Source organism: Coregonus clupeaformis, chromosome 24, assembly GCF_020615455.1.
Source record: "Coregonus clupeaformis isolate EN_2021a chromosome 24, ASM2061545v1, whole genome shotgun sequence".
Taxonomy (NCBI): Eukaryota; Metazoa; Chordata; class Actinopteri; order Salmoniformes; family Salmonidae; genus Coregonus; species Coregonus clupeaformis.
In genome coordinates, this window is record NC_059215.1 from 61,583,823 (window position 1) to 61,604,385 (window position 20,563).

The 20,563-nt window shown below is 44.8% G+C and overlaps 1 protein-coding gene across 8 annotated transcripts; it reads right to left on the reverse strand.

Annotated features, from left to right (window-relative positions):
• Positions 1 to 447: 447 nt before the first annotated feature.
• tmem41ab (transmembrane protein 41ab) lies at positions 448 to 20,253 on the reverse strand. 8 transcript variants are annotated; one of them, XM_041846860.2, is made up of 6 exons: positions 20,112 to 20,214; positions 15,342 to 15,403; positions 6,042 to 6,192; positions 5,732 to 5,893; positions 3,599 to 3,737; positions 448 to 1,181 (listed from the first exon to the last, which is right to left on the reverse strand). In XM_041846860.2, the coding sequence occupies exons 2-6, from the start codon at positions 15,347 to 15,349 to the stop codon at positions 928 to 930; spliced, it is 714 nt and encodes a 237-aa protein (XP_041702794.1). In that variant the 5' UTR covers positions 15,350 to 15,403; positions 20,112 to 20,214; the 3' UTR covers positions 448 to 927. The 8 variants fall into 8 exon arrangements, 3 of the variants coding, with proteins under 3 accessions (XP_041702794.1, XP_041702793.1, XP_041702792.1); XM_041846859.2 differs by lacking the exon at positions 15,342 to 15,403 and having other exon boundaries at positions 20,112 to 20,253; XM_041846858.2 differs by lacking the exons at positions 15,342 to 15,403; positions 20,112 to 20,214 and adding an exon at positions 9,820 to 10,276.
• Positions 20,254 to 20,563: the final 310 nt, after the last annotated feature.

Here is a 20,563-nt window from a genome sequence, read left to right on the forward strand (position 1 = left end):
CACAAGTCACAGACAGTTCAAGGGTACATCCATCTCTTAACGGTCCCAAACACTCATACTGATTCCCATGTAAAACAGCCTTTTGACTGACTAAAATATCACCCATAATATATTTTGGGGATTGAAATGCTCCACATTTGAAGAAAAATGACTTTTTCCTCACGGCTAACTACCAGGAAGTTTGAAAAGACAGGCGGAGTGGGCAGGGAGCTTATATTCATGAGCTCGCCTTGACTGCTCTTTGAAACCCCTATGTCAAACTTGGCTGCAGTGTTGCAGTAAAATCATCTCTAGCAAATTTGGTGATACACAAAGCAACTCAAACAACATTGAAATTGGATCACAGCAGCACTGACGGATGCGTTGAATGACCCCCCCAGCTAGCCAGTAACTAGCTAACACCAGACGCAGATGAAAGGGTTGACATAAGTGTCTTTACCATAGATGAATAGTGTGAACTTTTAATTATATTTGCTGACACCCTACAGTCAAATCTTGGCACCAGTAGTAGCTATATAAGCCACGCCCCTCCAAACACACCTTCTCCAATGTTGGTAACAAGGCGGTACTTATTTAAATTAGGTAAGAAAATATAACGTTAACATTGGTGTACTGAAATGAAAGTTAGAGTGATGTCACCCTATTCCCTTAACAATCCTGCCTCCTGATCAAACTTTATCAATGTAGGAGCAACAGTCATTTTTCATACTTTGATCTGGTTTCATCCAAATATCATCAAATTTCATGAAAAACATGCTTTTGACTGTTCATGACCTTTAAGTATCCTCGGCATAGTGGCAGTTAAGACGTTTCTCTCCTCCCCTAAAAAAATCTGAACTCCTCTGAGTAAAGCTGTAGTGATAGTGGCCAGTCCAATCAGACCCAGGTCAGGTGTGTGTTTGACTGCATGTCTGTTTTTCAGGAGGGTCATCTCCTCTTTTTGTCATCAGCTGCTTGTCCCTGGTTCGGTCTGTGTCCTCCATTCTGCTGCTTCTGCTTCAGCCCGTCCAGTTGGAGATGGTTCTGGCTGTAGCGCTTGATAAGGGCTCCGGGAAGCAGGGCCACACAGGCGATGGCCAACAGTTGTAGCAGCGTCCCCCAGGAGAAGATATCGTCCAGGGAAGAGATCTCTGACAGGATGGAGCCCGTCCGCACGCAGATGAAGTTATACGGGATCAAACCTGGGGAAGGAGAGGAGAGACTGGGTTAGACCCCTGAGATAAACCTTAGACCTGGGGAAGGAGAGGAGAGACTGGGTTAGATCCCTGAGATAAACCTTAGACCTGGGGAAGGAGAGGAGAGACTGGGTTAGACCCCTGAGATAAACCTTAGACCTGGGGAAGGAGAGGAGAGACTGGGTTAGATCCCTGAGATAAACCTTAGACCTGGGGAAGGAGAGGAGAGACTGGGTTAGATCCCTGAGATAAACCTTAGACCTGGGGAAGGAGAGGAGAGACTGGGTTAGATCCCTGAGATAAACCTTAGACCTGGGGAAGGAGAGACTGGGTTAGACCCCTGAGATAAACCTTAGACCTGGGGAAGGAGAGGAGAGACTGGGTTAGACCCCTGAGATAAACCTTAGACCTGGGGAAGGAGAGACTGGGTTAGATCCCCTGAGATAAACCTTAGACCTGGGGAAGGAGAGACTGGGTTAGACCCCTGAGATAAACCTTAGACCTGGGGAAGGAGAGGAGAGACTGGGTTAGACCTCTGAGCTGAAGCCGATATCAGAGGAGGGAGAGTCAGGAACAGTAAAGGTGGAGATGATGGGGCTTTGGTAATTAATGACATCTGTTGTTGTAGTAGTACTGTAATATGACAAGGGAGAGACTGTTAGCCTTCTGAGCTAAAGCCAAGACATTAACTCAGTGAGCAAATGAAAGTCTTAAGCAAAATGACATATCATGTGAGTGTCATTCTTAGTAGTATTATACAGTGAGGGAATTAAGTATTTGATCCCCTGCTGATTTTGTACGTGTGCCCACTGACAAAGACATGATCAGTCTATAATTTTAATGGTAGGTTTATTTGAACAGTGAGAGACAGAATAACAACAAAAAAATCCAGAAAAACGCATGTCAAAAATGTTATAAATTGATTTGCAATTTAATGAGGGAAATAAGTATTTGACCCCTCTGCAAAACATGAGTTAGTACTTGGTGGCAAAACCCTTGTTGGCAATCACAGAGGTCAGACGTTTCATGTAGTTGGCCACCAGGTTTGCACACATCTCAGGAGGGATTTTGTCCCACTCCTCTTTGCAGATCTTCTCCAAGTCATTAAGGTTTCGAAGCTGACGTTTGGCAACTCGAACCTTCAGCTCCCTCCACAGATTTTCTATGGGATTAAGGTCTGGAGACTGGCTAGGCCACTCCAGGACCTTAATGTGCTTCTTCTTGAGCCACTCCTTTGTTGCCTTGGCCGTGTGTTTTGGGTCATTGTCATGCTGGAATATCCATCCACGACCCATTTTCAATGCCCTGGCGGAGGGAAGGAGGTTCTCACCCAAGATTTGACGGGACATGGCCCTGTCCATCATCCCTTTGATGCAGTGAAGTTGTCCTGTCCCCTTAGCAGAAAAACACCCCCAAATTATAATGTTTCCACCTCCATGTTTGACGGTGGGGATGGTGTTCTTGGGGTCATAGGCAGCATTCCTCCTCCTCCAAACACAGCGAGTTGAGTTGATGCCAAAGAGCTCGATTTTGGTCTCATCTGACCACAACACTTTCACCCAGATCTCTCTGAATCGTTCAGATGTTCATTGGCAAACTTCAGACGGGCCTGTGTATGTGCTTTCTTGAGCAGGGGGACCTTGCGGGCGCTGCAGGATTTCAGTCCTTCACTGCGTAGTGTGTTACCAATTGTTTTCTTGGTGACTATGGTCCCAGCTGCCTTGAGATCATTGACAAGATCCTCCCGTGTAGTTCTGGGCTGATTCCTCACCGTTCTCATGATCATTGCAACTCCACGAGGTGAGATCTTGCATGGAGCCCCAGGCAGAGGGAGATTGACAGTTCTTTTGTTCTTCCATTTGCGAATAATCGCACCAACTGTTGTCACCTTCTCACCAAGCTGTTTGGCGATGGTCTTGTAGCCCATTCCAGCCTTGTGTAGGTCTACAATCTTGTCCCTGACATCCTTGGAGAGCTCTTTGGTCTTGGCCATGGTGGAGAGTTTTGGAATCTGATTGATTGATTGCTTCTGTGGACAGGTGTCTTTTATACAGGTAACAAACTGAGATTAGGAGCACTCCCTTTAAGAGTGTGCTCATAATCTCAGCTCGTTACCTGTATAAAAGACACCTGGGAGACAGAAATCTTTCTGATTGAGAGGGGGTCAAATACTTATTTCCCTCATTAAAATGCAAATCAATTTATAACATTTTAGACATGCGTTTTTCTGGATTTTTTTGTTGTTATTCTGTCTCTCACTGTTCAAATAAACCTACCATTAAAATTATAGACTGATCATGTCTTTGTCAGTGGGCAGACGTACAAAATCAGCAGGGGATCAAATACTTAATTCCTTCACTGTATAATAGTCCTGTGTATTGTGTTGTAATGTATTGTGTGGCAGTGCTGCTTCTGTTTCTCACCGATGAGTACGGAGAAAAAGAACATGGAGACAGGGATGTTGAGGATGGGGGACGTGACGTTCAGGAACCAGTTAGGAGTCATGGGGAACAACCGCAGGAACAGGAGGAAGAAGAACAGACTGCTACGGTTCTCCTCCACCTGACGGAGAGAGGGAAGGAGAGGGGGTGGGAGAGAGGAGGAGGTAGAGAGGGGGTGGGAGAGAGGAGGAGGTAGAGAGGGGGTGGGAGTGGGGAGGAGGTAGAGAGGGGGTGGGAGAGAGGTGGAGAGGGAAGGAGAGGGGGTGGGAGAGGGGAGGAGGTAGAGGGGATGGGAGAGAGGAGGTGGAGAGGGAAGGAGAGGGGAGGAGGTAGAGAGGGAAGGAGAGGAGGTAGAGATGGAAGGAGAGGGGGTAGAGAGGGAGAGGAGGAGGTAGAGGGAAGGAGAGGAGGAGGTGGAGAGGGGATTGGGGGAGAGGAGGAGGTGGAGAGGGGATTGGGAGAGAGGAGGAGGTGGAGAGGGGGTGGGAGAGAGGAGGAGGTGGAGAGGGGGTGGGAGAGGAGGGGTAGAGGGAAGGAGAGGAGGAGGTGGAGAGGGGATTGGGAGAGAGGAGGAGGTGGGAGAGAGGAGGAGGTGGAGAGGGGGTGGGAGAGAGGAGGTGGTGGAGAGGGGAGGAGGTAGAGAGGGTAGGAGAGAGGAGGTGGAGGAGGTAGAGAGGGTAGGAGAGAGGAGGAGGTGGTGGGAGGGAGGAGGTGGTGGGAGGGAGGAGGAGGTGGTGGGGAGGGAGGTGGGTGGGAGAGAGGAGGAGGTGGAGTGGGAGAGAGGAGGAGGGGGGTGGGAGAGAGGAGGAGAGGGGGGTGGGAGAGAGGAGGAGAGGGGGTGGGAGAGAGGAGGAGAGGGGGTGGGAGAGAGGAGGAGAGGGGGTGGGAGAGAGAGGAGAGAGGGAAGGGAGGAGAGGGGGTGGGAGAGGAGGAGGTAGAGAGGGAAGGAAAGGGGGTGGGAGAGGAGGAGGTAGAGAGGGAAGGAGAGGGGGGTGGGAGAGGAGGAGGTAGAGAGGGAAGGAAAGGGGGTGGGAGAGGAGGAGGTAGAGAGGGAAGGAGAGGGGGTGGGAGAGGAGGAGGTAGAGAGGGAAGGAAAGGGGGTGGGGGAGAGAACTGTCAGTTTAAATGTACTTACTTATAATGAATGATTGGAGGGATAGTACTAGAGTCCCACACATGGCATTCTGCATTCTTACCCTGTGTAACACGGTTAGTTATGTTTCCACTTGCCACTGTTTATGTATTCCTATTGGTTGGTTGAATTGACATATCAATAAGTTGTTATGCCATTGGTCATGCTTGCAGATAGGGGGAGGGCACATTTTGAAATGTGTGTTCTATACATTCTATACTTCTACGGCCTTTTATTGTCCCCAGCACAAGGTGCACCTGTGTAATGATCATGCAGTTTAATCAGCTTCTTGCTATGCCACAACTGTCAGGTGGATGGATTATCTTGGCAAAGGAGAAATACTTACTAAAAGCAATGTAAACAAATTTGTTCACATAATTTGAAAGAAATAAGCTTTTTGTGCGTATGGACATTTCTGGGATCTTTTATTTCAGCTCATGAAACATGGGACCAACACTTTACATGTTGCGTTTATATTTTTGTTCAGTGTATATATATATATATATATGTGTGTACGGTACCTGGTAGATATTGGGGGGTTCCTGGGATGCGCTTTTCTATGTTATTGCTGTAAGAGCGAGTTAGCCAGCATGCTCTAATTGTAATGGTCGCATTAGCTCCCTGCCAATTCACATTTATTTCCATGCCAACAGACCATTCACAAATCTACAGCCATCAACATACTGCTGTCCTGCATATCTAATGTGCTTCCTGGTGTCTATCGTCAGAATAAACACCAATCAACTGGGCTCGCTGGCTGGACAGTCCTTTCTTTAAAAACACAACGCAAGAGAGTTACGAAGTACGATTACATCTGTTACACTGTAAGAGGAGACTAACCCACACACACCTCTAGTCTATCATTAGAGAGTTGTAATCAAAGGACGTGGTAAAGGAACGTCCCTGCATACTCCCAGTCCTACACCCTCCTCAAACAACCCCATGGGACTGTGGTCTGGAACAACATACTCTCTCTCTCACACCTTGTTCTGCAGCCTGTCCACCTTGTCAGGGAAGAGGTGTATGATGTAGCTCTTCCCGAAGGCAGCAGAGAGCAGGTAACAGAAGGTAGAGCCAGTGGTGGTCAGAAGACAGGCCAGGACCAGACCCTGCCATGGACCAAACAGCGCCCCCGCCAGCATGTTCTGGGAAGAACAGGGGAGTAGCATGGTGAGGGTCAGGAGGCAAGTTGCTCTGACCATGGATCATAGGTTCATGGGACACTTGGAAACAAAGTTAGTGTGTGTGATGGGTGAGTGTCCCATGGATGGGTGTAATGTTAGTCCCTCTCACCAGGAAGGAGGAGCCTGGGATGGCGAAGGACTGTTTGTAGAGGTAGGCGCTACAGAACAGGAGCACCACATAGGCTGTGTGTTCCGTCTTATAGAACTGCAGCATCTCAGCCAGCTCCCTCAGCTCATACAGGTCCGATGGGAACTTCAGTCTGGAGGGAAACACACACCAGCAACATCGTATAAGATGGTTCCTAGTACTAGGGTCAGATTTAGACCTAAATATTGGTACTTATTTACTGTTTGCACCAGGTGGAAAGTTTTGTTGTTTTTCAAAAGGGAATTGAGGACACTGAGTTAGAAGTTATAGGAAGGGGTTATACGTTATAGGAAGGGGTTATAGGAATGGGTTATAGGTTATAGGAAGGAAGGGGTTATAGGAAGGGGTTATAGGTTATAGGAAGGGGCTATAGGTTATAGGAAGGAAGGGGTTATAGGAAGGGGTTATAGGTTATAGGAAGGGGCTATAGGTTATAGGAAGGGGTTATAGTTGATATTAGTGAGTCAGTGAAATATAATCCTCACAGAGAGAAGACAAACAGTAAAGAAGACAGAGAGCCTGGGATGCCCGACTGAGGGGAATTCAACTCTTATCTGCTCTGAGGAGAATTCAACTTATCTGCTCTGAGGGGAATTCAACTCTTATCTGCTCTGAGGGGAATTCAACTCTTATCTGCTCTGAGGGGAATTCAACTCTTATCTGCTCTGAGGGGAATTCAACTCTTATCTGCTCTGAGGGGAATTCAACTCTTATCTGCTCTGAGGGGAATTCAACTCTTATCTGCTCTGAGGGGAATTCAACTCTTATCTGCTCTGAGGGGAATTAAACTATTATCTGCTCTGAGGGGAATTCAACTCTTATCTGCTCTGAGGGGAATTAAACTATTATCTGCTCTGAGGGGAATTCAACTCTTATCTGCTCTGAGGGGAATTCAACTCTTATCTGCTCTGAGGGGAATTCAACTCTTATCTGCTCTGAGGGGAATTCAACTCTTATCTGCTCTGAGGGGAATTAAACTATTATCTGCTCTGAGGGGAATTCAACTCTTATCTGCTCTGAGGGGAATTAAACTCTTATCTGCTCTGAGGGGAATTAAACTTATCTGCTCTGAGGGGAATTCAACTCTTATCTGCTCTGAGGGGAATTAAACTATTATCTGCTCTGAGGGGAATACAACACCCTTATCTGCTCTGAGGGGAAAGCAACTCTCTTATCTGCTCTGAGGGGAATACAAGTCTCTTATCTGCTCTGAGGGGAATACAAGTCTTATCTGCTCTGAGGGGAATACAAGTCCTTATCTGCTCTGTTGGGAATACAACTCTCTTATCTGCTCTGAGGGGAATACAAGTCCTTATCTGCTCTGAGGGGAATACAACACCCTTATCTGCTCTGAGGGGAAAGCAACTCTCTTATCTGCTCTGAAGGGAATACAAGTCTCTTATCTGCTCTGAGGGGAATACAAGTCTTATCTGCTCTGAGGGGAATACAAGTCCTTATCTGCTCTGCTGGGAATACAACTCTCTTATCTGCTCTGAGGGGAATACAACTCTCTTATCTGCTCTGAGGAGAATACAAGTCTCTTATCTGCTCTGAGGGGAATACAAGTCCTTATCTGCTCTGAGGGGAATACAAGTCCTTATCTGCTCTGAGGGGAATACAACTCTCTTATCTGCTCTGAGGGGAATGCAAGTCCTTATCTGCTCTGAGGGGAATACAAGTCCTTATCTGCTCTGAGGGGAATACAACTCTCTTATCTGCTCTGAGGAGAATACAAGTCTCTTATCTGCTCTGAGGGGAATACAACGCTCTTATGTGCTCTGAGGGGAATACAAGTCCTTATCTGCTCTGAGGGGAATACAACTCTCTTATCCTGTCCATATCAATATAAAGACTGTCCATCTCACAGGCCAGGGGTCTCTGAAGGGTTAAAAGTCTAAATTCCCACAGATTCAAAGTAAACAACAGGTGGGCATTTAAAACATAGTACACACAGACATAATTGTACTCGTATAGGAAATACATAATGCTCAGTCTAGCCCCCAGTCTGCTGGTGTCTGACTAGTCTAAACTGGACTCTCAAGAGTATTGGGAATCTGGGGATACCCCAATCTGACATCACAGACGGGTCAAACACAGGCTAAAGTGGGCACTGGCTGGTGCCCGTGTGCAGGCGTGACAGAGAGAAAGAGGGAGAGGTTTCCAGATGGCGGAGAGAGAGGGACGTGTGTGTGAGAGAGTATGAAACAGGATATAGGACAGAAATAGCGGCGTTTGCTCTGGGCTTTCTGCCTCTGCTGGAAGTATCAGGCTCCTCAGCCGTGACACAGACGCACGTAAACACAATGAACCATAACATTTAAGCTGCTGGTATCACATCTAATGTTGAGCTATTTGGGATGAATGGAAGGCAAAGCCACTGTGGTTAGAATCTCATATATATCTATCCCTCAGCACATCGTGGGAACCACCCGTAACCAAGTTTCCAGTCAGTGTCCAGTGTTATGTCCTGGGCAGCACCTCATCAGAAACGTCAGGTGGTGGTTGGTGGACCTGGCTGGAGACCATAGAGACCCAGTGGTCCCCTCCTGTCCATCCACCTCCGTATGTCTGTTCTGTAATAGGAGTGTACAGGGATGATGAAAACATTACACCAGGGTCGTGAAACTCCTTTACGATTAGGTATGATGAAATATGATGGGACGATGGAATAACGCCAACCAAGACAAGTGTGTCCTGTCCAGGAGAGGGTTGGGTCAGAGCTGTATGTTCTCATACTCATCGGACTGAGGAGGCCAGTCTTTCAGGCCAAGTGAACCCAGGCCAGCCAAGAGAGGCCATGGCCAGGTCTCCACTGGGGCAGAAACCATAGACATAGGAGAGAAGGTAGGGCTGGATGAGCCATACCAGGGTTTAGAGGAGGCCTATAGGAACAGCATCTGAAAACAGGAACTACTTAAGCAATAAGCCCCGAGGAGGTGTGGTATATGGCCAATATACCACGGCTAAGGACTGTTCTAATGCACGAAGCAACGCGGAGCGCCTTAGCTGTGGTATATTGGCCATGTATCACAAACACCCGAGGTACCTTATTTCTATTATAAACTGGTTACCAACGTAATTAGAGCAGTAAAAATAAATGTTTTGTCATACATGTGGTATACAGTCTGATATACCACGGCTTTCAGCCAATCAGCATTCAGGGCGCAAACCACCCAGTTTATAATGTGATATAATCACCTAATGCTGTCAAACAACACCATCATCAGGAGAGGACAAATACTAAGGAGAGAACAGCAACCAGCTGTGACATTTCCTCTGAATTAACCTACACTGACAGTCAGGTGTTTGATGACGCCATTTTGATAACTTGTCATGCAATCATCTGAGAGAAATTAGATGCTGCCAAATGCAGTGATTATTACAGCACTTCCATGGACTATGCACTGTCTGTCAATACACTTATCAACATCATAATCGCACAACAGATAACAGCATGGGGAGTACTCTGAGAGTTTACTGTTATATTAGGCTTGTTACATAAATGGTGATGGCACTATCCTATTATTAACCTACTAGAACACTGTGAAAGTGGCTATAGTATTTGTAAAGTTCTATACATATACATTTCCTATTAAAGTGTCATTGCACAAAGCAGGCAGCTGCTGTAGAATATAATGATTATGCAAAAAGTGAGTTGAACTAACTGTATTTGCTGGATTCGATACAAGTCTTGCGACATCTACCAAATTGTAGCTATAGATATGTTGAGGCTGGCTACCTGTACTCTGCAACTTCCACGTCCCCGTCCCCCTCTGCGCTCTCGTTGGATAACTCCACCTCATGTCGCCGGTGAAGATGTTGCGGTCCGGGCGGCAGGAAAGAGGACAGGAGATAGAGGTAGAAAGTTGCCGCTCCTACCACCGATAATAAACCCGAAATGGAGCCCATTGCTCCGCGCTACACCGACCTCCTATCAGAAAGGCTTGTTCGGTGACCGACTGCCGGTGCTGGTGTTGAGAAGTGAACGTCACAGAAGAATTTCTGACAGTTGCCCTGGGGTCCTGGAATGCTTTCAACTATATCTTCACTAGAGGGCAGCCTCGTCTTCTCTCTGGTGGTGCACGGGTCAACTGCCAGAATGGAGTATTGAGGATCATTGTCTGGAACTTGATGTTATAAACTACAGTTGGCCATCTTTACACCAAATGATGTTTTTGGGGAACAAGCTTGTTTCTCTGCACTACAATATACATTGCTGGTGTATGATGAAGGTATTATTACGTTGTAAGTTATTACAACACTACTACAACACAAAGTAGTGAAACTGAGTGAAGTTACACCCAGCCACCAGTAGGTGGCATGCTCACTTCATCACTGTCAAAGACCAGGTTACACGTGGTAAAAACAGGTGCTAGAAGACCAAGCCAATACTGAGGTATAGAGAGCGTGTGTGTTTGTGTGCGTGCGGGTACGCGCATGTGTGACCAAGATCCCCACTACACCTAATCATCTCTGTTGTAAAAGCGAGAGAGGGAGAGTGAGTTGATAGAGTTGAGCAGCCTGAGGCCAGATGCAACCTCACTTGGTGCCTCATAGTGCTTCTCTGTGCTGGCCATGCCTTAGCTTACAGTGCCTTGCAAAAGTATTCACCCCCTTGGCGTTTTTCCTATTTTGTTGCATTACAACCTGCGGATTTTTATTTGGATTTCATGTAATGGACATACACAAAATAGTCCAAATTGGTGAAGTGAAATATATTTTTTTAAACCTGTTAAAAAAAAATCTAAAAAATAAATAACAGAAAAGTGGTGTGTGCATATGTATTCACCCCCTTTGCTATGAAGCCCCTAAATAAGATCTGGTGCAACCAATACCTTCAGAAGTCACATAATTAGTTAAATAAAGTCCACCTGTGTGCAATCTAAGTGTCACATGATCTGTCACATGATCTCAGTATATATACACCTGTTCTGAAAGGCCCCAGAGTCTGCAATACCACTAAGCAAGGGGCACCATGAAGACCAAAGAGCTCTCCAAACAGGGACAAAGTTGTGGAGAAGTACAGATCAGGGTTGGGTTATAAAAAAATTATCCGACACTTTGAACATCCCACGGAGCACCATTAAATCCATTATTAAAAAATGGAAAGAATATGGCACCACAACAAACCTGCCAAGAGAGGGCCGCCCACCAAAACTCACGGACCAGGCAAGGAGGGCATTAATCAGAGGCAACAAAGAGACCAAAGATAACCCTGAAGAAGCTGCAAAGCTCCACAGTGGAGATTGGAGTATCTGTCCATAGGACCACTTTAAGCCGTACACTCCACAGAGCTGGGCTTTATGGAAGAGTGGCCAGAAAAAGCCATTGCTTAAAGAAAAAAATAAGCAAACACGTTTGGTGTTCGCCAAAAGGCATGTGGGAGACCCCAAACATGTGGAAGAAGATACTCTGGTCAGATGAGACTAAAATTGAGCTTTTTGGCCATCAAGGAAAACGCTATGTCTGGCGCAAACCCAACACCTCTCATCACCCCGAGAACACCATCCCCACAGTGAAGCATGGTGGTGGCAGCATCATGCTGTGGGGATGTTTTTCATCGGCAGGGACTGGGAAACTGGTCAGAATTGAAGGATGGCGCTAAATACAGGGAAATTCTTGAGGGAAACCTGTTTCAGTCTTCCAGAGATTTGAGACTGGGACGGAGGTTCACCGTCCAGCAGGACAATGACCCTAAGCATACTGCTAAAGCAACACTTGAGTGTTTTATGGGGAAACATTTAAATGTCTTGGAATGGCCTAGTCAAAGCCCAGACCTCAATCCAATTGAGAATCTGTGGTATCACTTAAAGATTGCTGTACACCAGCGGAACCCATCCAACTTGAAGGAGCTGGAGCAGTTTTGCCTTTAAGAATGGGCAAAAATCCCAGTGGTTAGATGTGCCAAGCTTATAGAGACATACCCCAAGAGACTTGCTGCTGTAATTGCTGCAAAAGGTGGCTCTACAAAGTACTGACTTTGGGGGGGTGAATAGTTATGCACGCTCAAGTTCTGTTTTTTGGCAGCTATTTCCAGTCTCTAGCTGCAGCGAACTGAAAAGAGGAGCGACCCAGGGATGTGTGTGCTTTGGGGACCTTTAACAGAATGTGACTGGCAGAACGGGTGTTGTATATGGAGGATGAGGGCTGCAGTAAGCATCTCAGAAATGGGGGGAGTGAGGCCTAAGAGGGTTTTATAAATAAGCGTCAACCTGTAGGTGTTTTGACGGGTATACAGAGATGACCAGTTTACAGAGGAGTAGAGAGTGCAGAATAGACAAAGCGGGTAAATATATTTCTGGAAAATTAATTCTGAAATTCTAAATGAATAGCAGCCTTTACATGGTGGTTTCTTCCCTGTATTCTCTCTCTCTCTCTGGCGGTGGCGCGATTGATGAATAACTGTAGGCGTGTCCAGAGGCCCGTCGGTCAGAGGATTGACCACTTTGAGCGGGCCAAATCCGACGTTACAAGAACAGCCACAGACAGAAAACTGTACTGGGTGTTGCTAAAATGGCGGTCCTAAAAACAGTTGGTTATGGACTTGGTGCTCATGTAGAGTACAACGCACTTGAACTCACCCTACTGTCCAAGTGCTTATAGCTTACAGAAACATACCACCTCTATTGAGTATGCAGACAAACTGATCCACCACATGAACCTTATCACACCAAGATCAAGGATCTAAATTCCCCTTGTCTGCCTTGATGTTCATAAAACTCCACGGAATCCAGAATAATGTGACCACTCATCACCACGATTCGAAGGGTGCTCAAATCGCTTAAAATAACCCTCATCAAGATCTGTTGCCTATGCCTAATAGTCCAACATCACTTAATTATTACTACAAATAGATTATTCACTTCTCACAATGGTGCTTATCTAGTAAAGTTTGAACAACGCTGATTCAATGTCTCGCAAGATCATATAATGATTCATTAGTATTTTACATAACAAAACTGAATAGAATAGCATATACTGTAACATAGGCCTATAAATATTACACCAGAAACACCTCGGTCATTTCCTATCAAATTAAAATACAACCTTAGTGCCACTAGCCAGGATATATGCTTTGATTGAAACAAAACAGGCCTACAAGAAAGGCTAATAAGTTTGTTAATTCAAGTTAATGTCACGTTCACAAGTACAGTGAAATGCCTTTCTTTCAAGCTCTAAACCCAACAACGCAGTAATCAATATCAACGTAGTACTCAAAAAAGAACATTAGATAGAACAAAAACACTGAAAAATAAAAAACACAAGAAAGTACGTAAGCTATATACAGGGTCAGTTCCAATACCATATCTCCAATGTGCAGGGATCCTGGAGTAATGGTGGTAGATATGTATAGGGGCAAGGTGACTAGGCATCAGGATATATGATAAACAGAGTAGCAGCAGCGTATATGATTATTGTATGTGCGTGTGTGTGTGTGCGTAGAGTGTCAGTGTGCGTGAGTGTGTAGAGTCCTGCAAGTCTGCATAGACACTGTGCAAAAATGTAAATGTTATACAAAAGGGTAAACTCAGATAGTCCGTGTAGCCATTTTGTTTGCCATTTAGCAGTCTTATGGCTTCGGGATAGAAGCTGTTCAGGAGCCAGTTGGTGTCAGACTTGATGCACCGGTACCACTTGTTGTGCGGAAACAGAGAGAACAGTCTATGGCTTGGGTGGCTGGAGTCCAACGATTTTCCGGGCGTTCCTTATACACTGCATGATATAGAGGTCCTGGATGGCAGGGAGCTCGGCCCCAGTGATGTACTGGGCTGTCCGCACCACCCTCTGTAGCGCCATGCGATCGAGGGTGGTGCTGTTGCCATACCAAGCGGTGATGCAGCCAGTCAAGATGCTCTCAACGGTGCAGCTGTAGAACTTTGAGGATTTGAGGGCCCATTCCAAACCTTTTCAACCTCCTGAGGGGGAAGAGGTGCTCATGAAATAGTAATTCAAGAAGATCTAAATGCATATTCCCATGAAACTGATTGATATCAAATGATTGGCATGCAGTTTGGACATGTGAAGAATTATCATTCACGATTGACAACAATGGCCTGTTTTGAAAGGAGGTATGACTAACATGGTGTTTATACATTTGTCTGGAGACAATATGTGGGCATAGGCAGACGATACAATTGGAGGATGTATTTTATGCCTCTTCTACAATGATATCCAATAGGCTACTTCTGTCGGTACAAATGTTGAGAAACTACGTCATAAAAAATTTAATAAAAACATTTAGCTCCTTCCCCTAAAAATAAAAATAGCACTATGCCACTGATATGATTAATCATAGCAAAACATGCTCAAAATGAATGTCCAACAAGATATTGTAGCCTATAGCTTTTGGAACTCCAGAAGAGGACTAGCGGAAAGGTTTGCGTATATTGTCAGATGCGCTGTGTGTGTTCCCCCAGGCTAAAGCATTTCTGTGACAATAGACAAGAGCAGCTCAAGGACAGAACTACATACATTTAAATGCATTCAAAGCATTTCTGTGAAGCTTTGTGATCTCGTCCCAAAGCCTGGAAATGTTTTCACGGCTTGGTTTATTTACACAAAGGCGTACGGCGGGATCTTTGAAGAAAATACCGAAATCATCATTACCTCTGTTGGTGGGATTAAATGTACCGGCTTTGTTACCGGCTTCAGCGTTCAGATAAGGCGTTAAAAATAAGAGACTGCATGGTAAAGTTGTTGGGGTTTTGTCTTGGCATGATGGAGATATTAACGACAAGATCTCACCTCATCATGACTGAGAAGACTCCTCCTCAAGTGTTGCTCTCCTGGAACAAGCCACTGCTCCTGACATAGAGAACATCCCTCTCCACCACTAGATATGGAATTAGAGCATTTCTCAGAGTGTCTACTAAGAACTTAAACATTCAGAGGCAAGCAAGTTTTTAGAGACAATTCTGTGCATGCAGTTATTCTTCCTAGTCAGTCCGTGTTGCTAGAGGTCTACAGTGAACATGAAATATACAGCCACAATCCGCACCAGCGGATGACACCTCGCCATCATGAATGAGAAGTCGCTCTCCTGGAACACGCCACTGCTCCTGACGTACTGTAGATGGTGTCCTACTCCACCACTAGATGTGGAGTGAAAGCATTTACTGCCAATGTAAATCAAAGTGACATCCTCAGATAAGATATTTTTGTTGTTGTTGACATGTCCATTTTGTTTAAAATGTATTTTCCTGTTGTCTTGCATGTTAAAAAGGGAGTTAAGAAATCAGTCTGTCAACGTGTGTAGCGTACCTTTTCATCTAGAGGCACGCACAGGTGCCAGAGGAACACCTAAGAATGTCAGTGGAAGTGTCCTTGAAAAACAAAAATAACATTATTATTATTATTATAGTTGACGGTAGAATAACTCCATGTTCAAAATATGAAAGTATGGGTTACTGTACAGCAAGTCTTGATGCAGTGCCTTTCTTAATCTCGCCAGAAAAAAATAACAAAACAGCCCACATAATACAGACCCTACAAAAATGGCCGAAAAATATATTTGATCCATAATAGTAGGTTATTTCACCAATGGATACTCTTAATTAAAATATATAATATCCTTGTCGGCCTTCTTATTTCTAACAAAAAAAGATCAGAGGTTCTTCTATAGATTCTTCCAAAGGTAGCTGAATGCGTTGAATACAATGAATAGGTTGTATACAATGGGGGGGGAATAAGTCCAGCAATATTCATGCTGTATTCAGTCTCTACAGCAAGACCAGGAATCAAGAGTGAACCAATAGGAGGCCAAGGGAATCTGCAACAAAATAAAGACTAAACCCATTATACAAATGAGTGTAAATATATTATTGCCACCGTATTTCACTTCATCCTAAAAAGACTAGGCTACTCATTCTTATGGAACAATTTCTGAACTTGTCCAACAAACTGTAGCGTAACTCTACCTACCATTGAACGCTTTACTACAGTAGGCCTATGTCTAACGAACACGAGTTGAATCTTCGGTAGGCTTGTTGCCTCTTCTCTAATTGAGAAGGTTTTTGGGAAGAACTCACTACAATGTTTCCCAAGCAGCAAGATTATAATAAAAACAGGAAATACAACCACAACACACTTCAACATGTTTAGGCTAACTTCCCTATTTAGGAACAAGACCCAGGAATAATGATGTTAACTTGTGGTAACCCCAACAGCACACGCCTAACTATTGATTTAAGACCATGGACAGTTAGACTTCCGCGAGCTCAACGCGAAGAAAACCGTAGCGCTGCCTCCACTATTTCAGCACCAAGGATATTATCTTTCATATTTTGAACATGGAGTTATGCATGCCTGACAGAAAGGAGTCCGACACCGCATCAAATCATGTTGAGGAACAGCCTCAGCAGCCCATTGACTCTGACATAAGGCAGGAGGACCCAATCAAAATACAAACAACCATTTAGCAATTCCAACAGGAAATTAACAAAGCAGCTATTACTTGCCATTGCAAACATTTTAAATCACAATCAGCACACAAAGTAGCCTAACAGGTGGTCTAAAGTTTCAATGCAAAATGTTTCACATTCATTATTTTTTCAAAAAAGAGATAGCTAACACCAAGTGAGCTGCAAGAAATCATTAAATGATCATTTGAAAATAAAGTCCACCAACTGATCCTTCTTTATGAAATGGGCAATGGCAGAGTCATAGAGTTTGTCCATTGATTTTAAATCCAAGAGAAGTACTTTCTCGATTGAGATCAAAGCCAAGGCTGACAGTCTGGCCTGTCCAGTGGTGTTCCTGCAGTAAGTCTTGATCCGTTTCAGGGCGGAGCATGTCCTTTCATCTGAGGCAGTGGACATGGGAATGGTCAAGACCAGACAGGTAAGCAGATACAGTTGGTACATAGTCTCATTCAGCCTCTTCTGCCGGAGAAAGTGAAGGAGGTCGGCCGGACTCCTACCCTCGAAATCAGACATGGAGTACATCACCGTGAGTTCAGTTTTGAGCCGCGGCAGATCGAAGTGGGGCCCATAGCTTTCCTTGAGACTTGAGAACTCAGTGTTGGGGAAGGTTTCCCTATATCTGGGGAACTGCTGTGGGTCAAGAAGGGCAAGGAACATAAGCCTTTCGTGGTCTTTGAACCTGTTCCTTAGCTGAGTGAGAAGGTTGTCGATGATTCCACTGTGGAGCTGTTGGTACTGGGCGCGAATGTCTCCATGCGTCTGTGCCCTCCGCCCGCTCGGATCCCCGGTTTCACGCACAGTGTCCTCGTAGATAGAATCACATTTCCCCTTCTCCCTCTCCGTGGCGCTGCAGAAGTCGTCGATCCTGGACAAGCAGAACTGCATGTCAAACTCCCTGTTCTGCAAAATCCCAAACACCACGTCGGAGTACGCAAAGATGGAGTTGAACGTGGATAGCAGGAAGCAGAACTGGAAGCTTGTCAGACGCGTAATGTGTCCATCTGCACTGTGAACTGTCTCTTCATCAAAGTCATCATGATGGTCCACAATGTATTCAAAGAGCTCTAGGAGTTCTTCCCTCTTATCATGCACAGTGCAAACCAAGCGTGAGGAGAAGTTCCAACGTGTCGGAGCCGCTCCGGGTACTCTTCGCTGGCATATTTCATCCAGTAGTTTTGTGCGTTTGACTGATCTTGAGAAAAAGGCTGCTATTCCACTGAGATGAGAGAAAAAAATCTTGCACTTTTTAAATTTTGCAGCACCTTGCGACATCACCCGATTAAGAGTGTGTGCATAGCAGTGAATGAACAGAGCCTGCGGGATGGTTTCTTTGACCTTGGCTTGCACTCCGTTTAGACCAGAGGCCATGACTGCAGCCCCATCGTAACACTGTGCCACTACTTTGGCAGTGCATCCATACTCCTCCAAAAACCTGAGAACCCGGGCTGCAACCGCCTCTGCCCGCTTGTCCTCAGTGACGTCATCATACTTGAAAAACCTCTCCTTCACACCACTGTCTGTAGTGTAACGCAGCACGTATGACATCTGAGCTACATGACTAATGTCTGTTGTGTCATCAACCATAACGGTTACAAAAGGTGTTTTCCTCACCTCCTCCTTCATGGCATCTGTCATTACATCCGCGACCGCGTGGATCAGGTCATTCTGGATTTTACTGCTAGTGCCAATGAACACGGTTGCTGTAGCAAGATGACAGTTTAGGGGGCTGTCATACTCTGCCAAAAAATCAAGCATCTCCAAGTAGTTCCCTTTATTAGCAGCCTCTTTTCCCTCATGTCCTCTGAATGTCAATTCTTGCTTGCCCAACAACACAACAGTGTGAATGAGGCGCTTCAGAATCTCCCTGTTCTTCCTGACTTTCTCGTTATGAGCCAGAGTCACTCTGCGCTGCTGCTCCTTTAGCTGAAGGTCGACTCCTGTGTCCCCAAATGTTTTGGAACTCACCGTAGCTCGCAGGTGTGAAGTGGAGTTTTGGTGGCGCAGAGCTGACTTCGTTAAACTGGCTAGGTCGGTGAAACCAGCGCTGGCCCAGGTGGACGACTTGTCAGTGCTGAAGAGCAGACAATCCCAGCAGTATAGCTTCTTGGTTTGCTCGCACCCAGTCATCCACGGATAGCGCTCATAATTGTTCGCTTGAAAATGCCTTTCGAAGCCCTTTCCTCGTTGCACCAATCCTGTCAGTGCTGGTGTTGGCCTCCCCCTCTGCACAACATTTAACTTCTCGTTGAAATCTAGTCTTGAAAAGGGCAATACTAACAAATTAGCCACCACATCCTCCTCGATAACACCTGCAGCCGTCTCTGAAGACTGTTCCCCACTCAGTAATGAACAACTTGTGTTCCCATGTGTTGTGGCATATGAGTAATCTGAAGTATCAACCATATCAGAACAGATTATTCCTTGGGATATCTCCTTTTCACTCTCCTCTAGTTTTACATCCACATTCATTTTGTCTGACCAAATGATTCCTTGGGATATCTCCTTTTCATTGCCCTCTAGTTTTACATCCCCATTAAATTTTTCAGACCAAATGATTCCTTGGGATATCTCTTTTTCATTCTCCTCTAGTTTTACATCCACATTCATTTTGTCTGACCAAATGATTCCTTGGGATATCTCCTTTTCATTGCCCTCTAGTTTTACATCCACATTAAATTTTTCAGACCAAATGATTCTTTGGGATATCTCTTTTTCATTCTCCTCTAGTTTTACATCCACATTCATTTTTGCATCAATGTACTAGCTAACTGCTAAGAAGATAATCAAAATGAAATCATCTCTACACTTAGGAGATGGGGAAACATCAATCTACGTGTGTACATACCAGGTCAAGCAATACATTGTTATTGAGTATCGCTAGATAGCTTTTTTAGCTAGAAAAACGGATATTTAAAAAAATGTAACGCCACTGAAACACGACTATTCTTCACCAACAGTACTTGATCAGTGAAATGATATCAAATGTAACACTAGCTAGGACAACAGTCAGATGAATACTAGCAGAGATACTGTATATAATGACGAGATGGTCTTGTCTCCGCCCTACAATGGTGGTCGTTGTCTCAAAGGCGGAAAGGCAGGCTGTCTGCTTAAAGGCGGTATTCCGCGGACAGATTTTACCGCGAGTGGACCCTCTCGGTTCGCCTCTTCCTCTCAAGTCAATTAACGTTAGCTAATAACGACATTTCATCATTATTCTGAAATGATAGCCAACTAAAAGAAGAAAAAAACTAACCAACGTTAGCTAGCCAGAATCACACAGAGAGGAATGGAGCTATAGCCTGAGTCTATGGCTGGCTATAGACCAAAACAGTGCATCGTCACACACATCACCAGGACGCATTCTAGGTAAATAGCTAACGTTAGCTAACTGGCCAATTTATGTAATTCATCAATCGTTAACGTTAAATAACTTGTTCTGCAGGCTTGGGAATACTATGCAAGATTATACTATTTTACCAGCCACTTGTCCCTAAACACGTTAGCGAACCCTTTTTTGTTTGATAACGTTAGCTAAATTAACGTTCTGGGTTTCGTGTGCTTTCTACAGCTTCTTCTAACAGTTATTAGCTAGCACGTTAGTCGTTACCTTGACTGGTAGATAAATACAAGTCCCTTGGCCTCCATTAATATGTTTTAAATTAATTCGAGACAAAAAGGAAAGTTCTGGATGCCTAACAGATAATTACGAAGAACAGGTGCGAGAGTGGAATGTTACCGCCAAAATGTTTATATCTGTGGTACTACCGCTGTGAAGCAGGCAAGAATAAGTATTTCCGGGTCACATATTTTTGGAATCCTTCAGAATAAGAATCCCGTTCTGTATACTTTGTAAATAAATAATTAGGGTGAGAATTATGGAAAATGTGCACAATTATCGATATATTTTATACTAGTTATCATACAAATAATAATTTAAAGTATTTCCATGAGATATGTGTTCTATTTATTATTTTTACTCCTTTCATCTATTGCACCATATACATATTTTCTGTACATTGTGTTGCAGTAAAAGGGGGGGTCCATTCTACTCAGGAGCAC

Excerpts from the sequence above, each read along its gene's own strand:
- tmem41ab (XM_041846858.2), bottom strand. The coding sequence starts at position 9,989 with ATGGGCTCCATTTCGGGTTTATTATCGGTGGTAGGAGCGGCAACTTTC. Across the intron at positions 6,193-9,819 it reads GTGGAAGTTGCAGAGTACAG|ACTGAAGTTCCCATCGGACC; the intron begins GTAGCCAGCCTC and ends GTTTCCCTCCAG. Across the intron at positions 3,738-5,731 it reads TGGACAGGCTGCAGAACAAG|GTGGAGGAGAACCGTAGCAG; the intron begins GTGTGAGAGAGA and ends TCTCTCCGTCAG.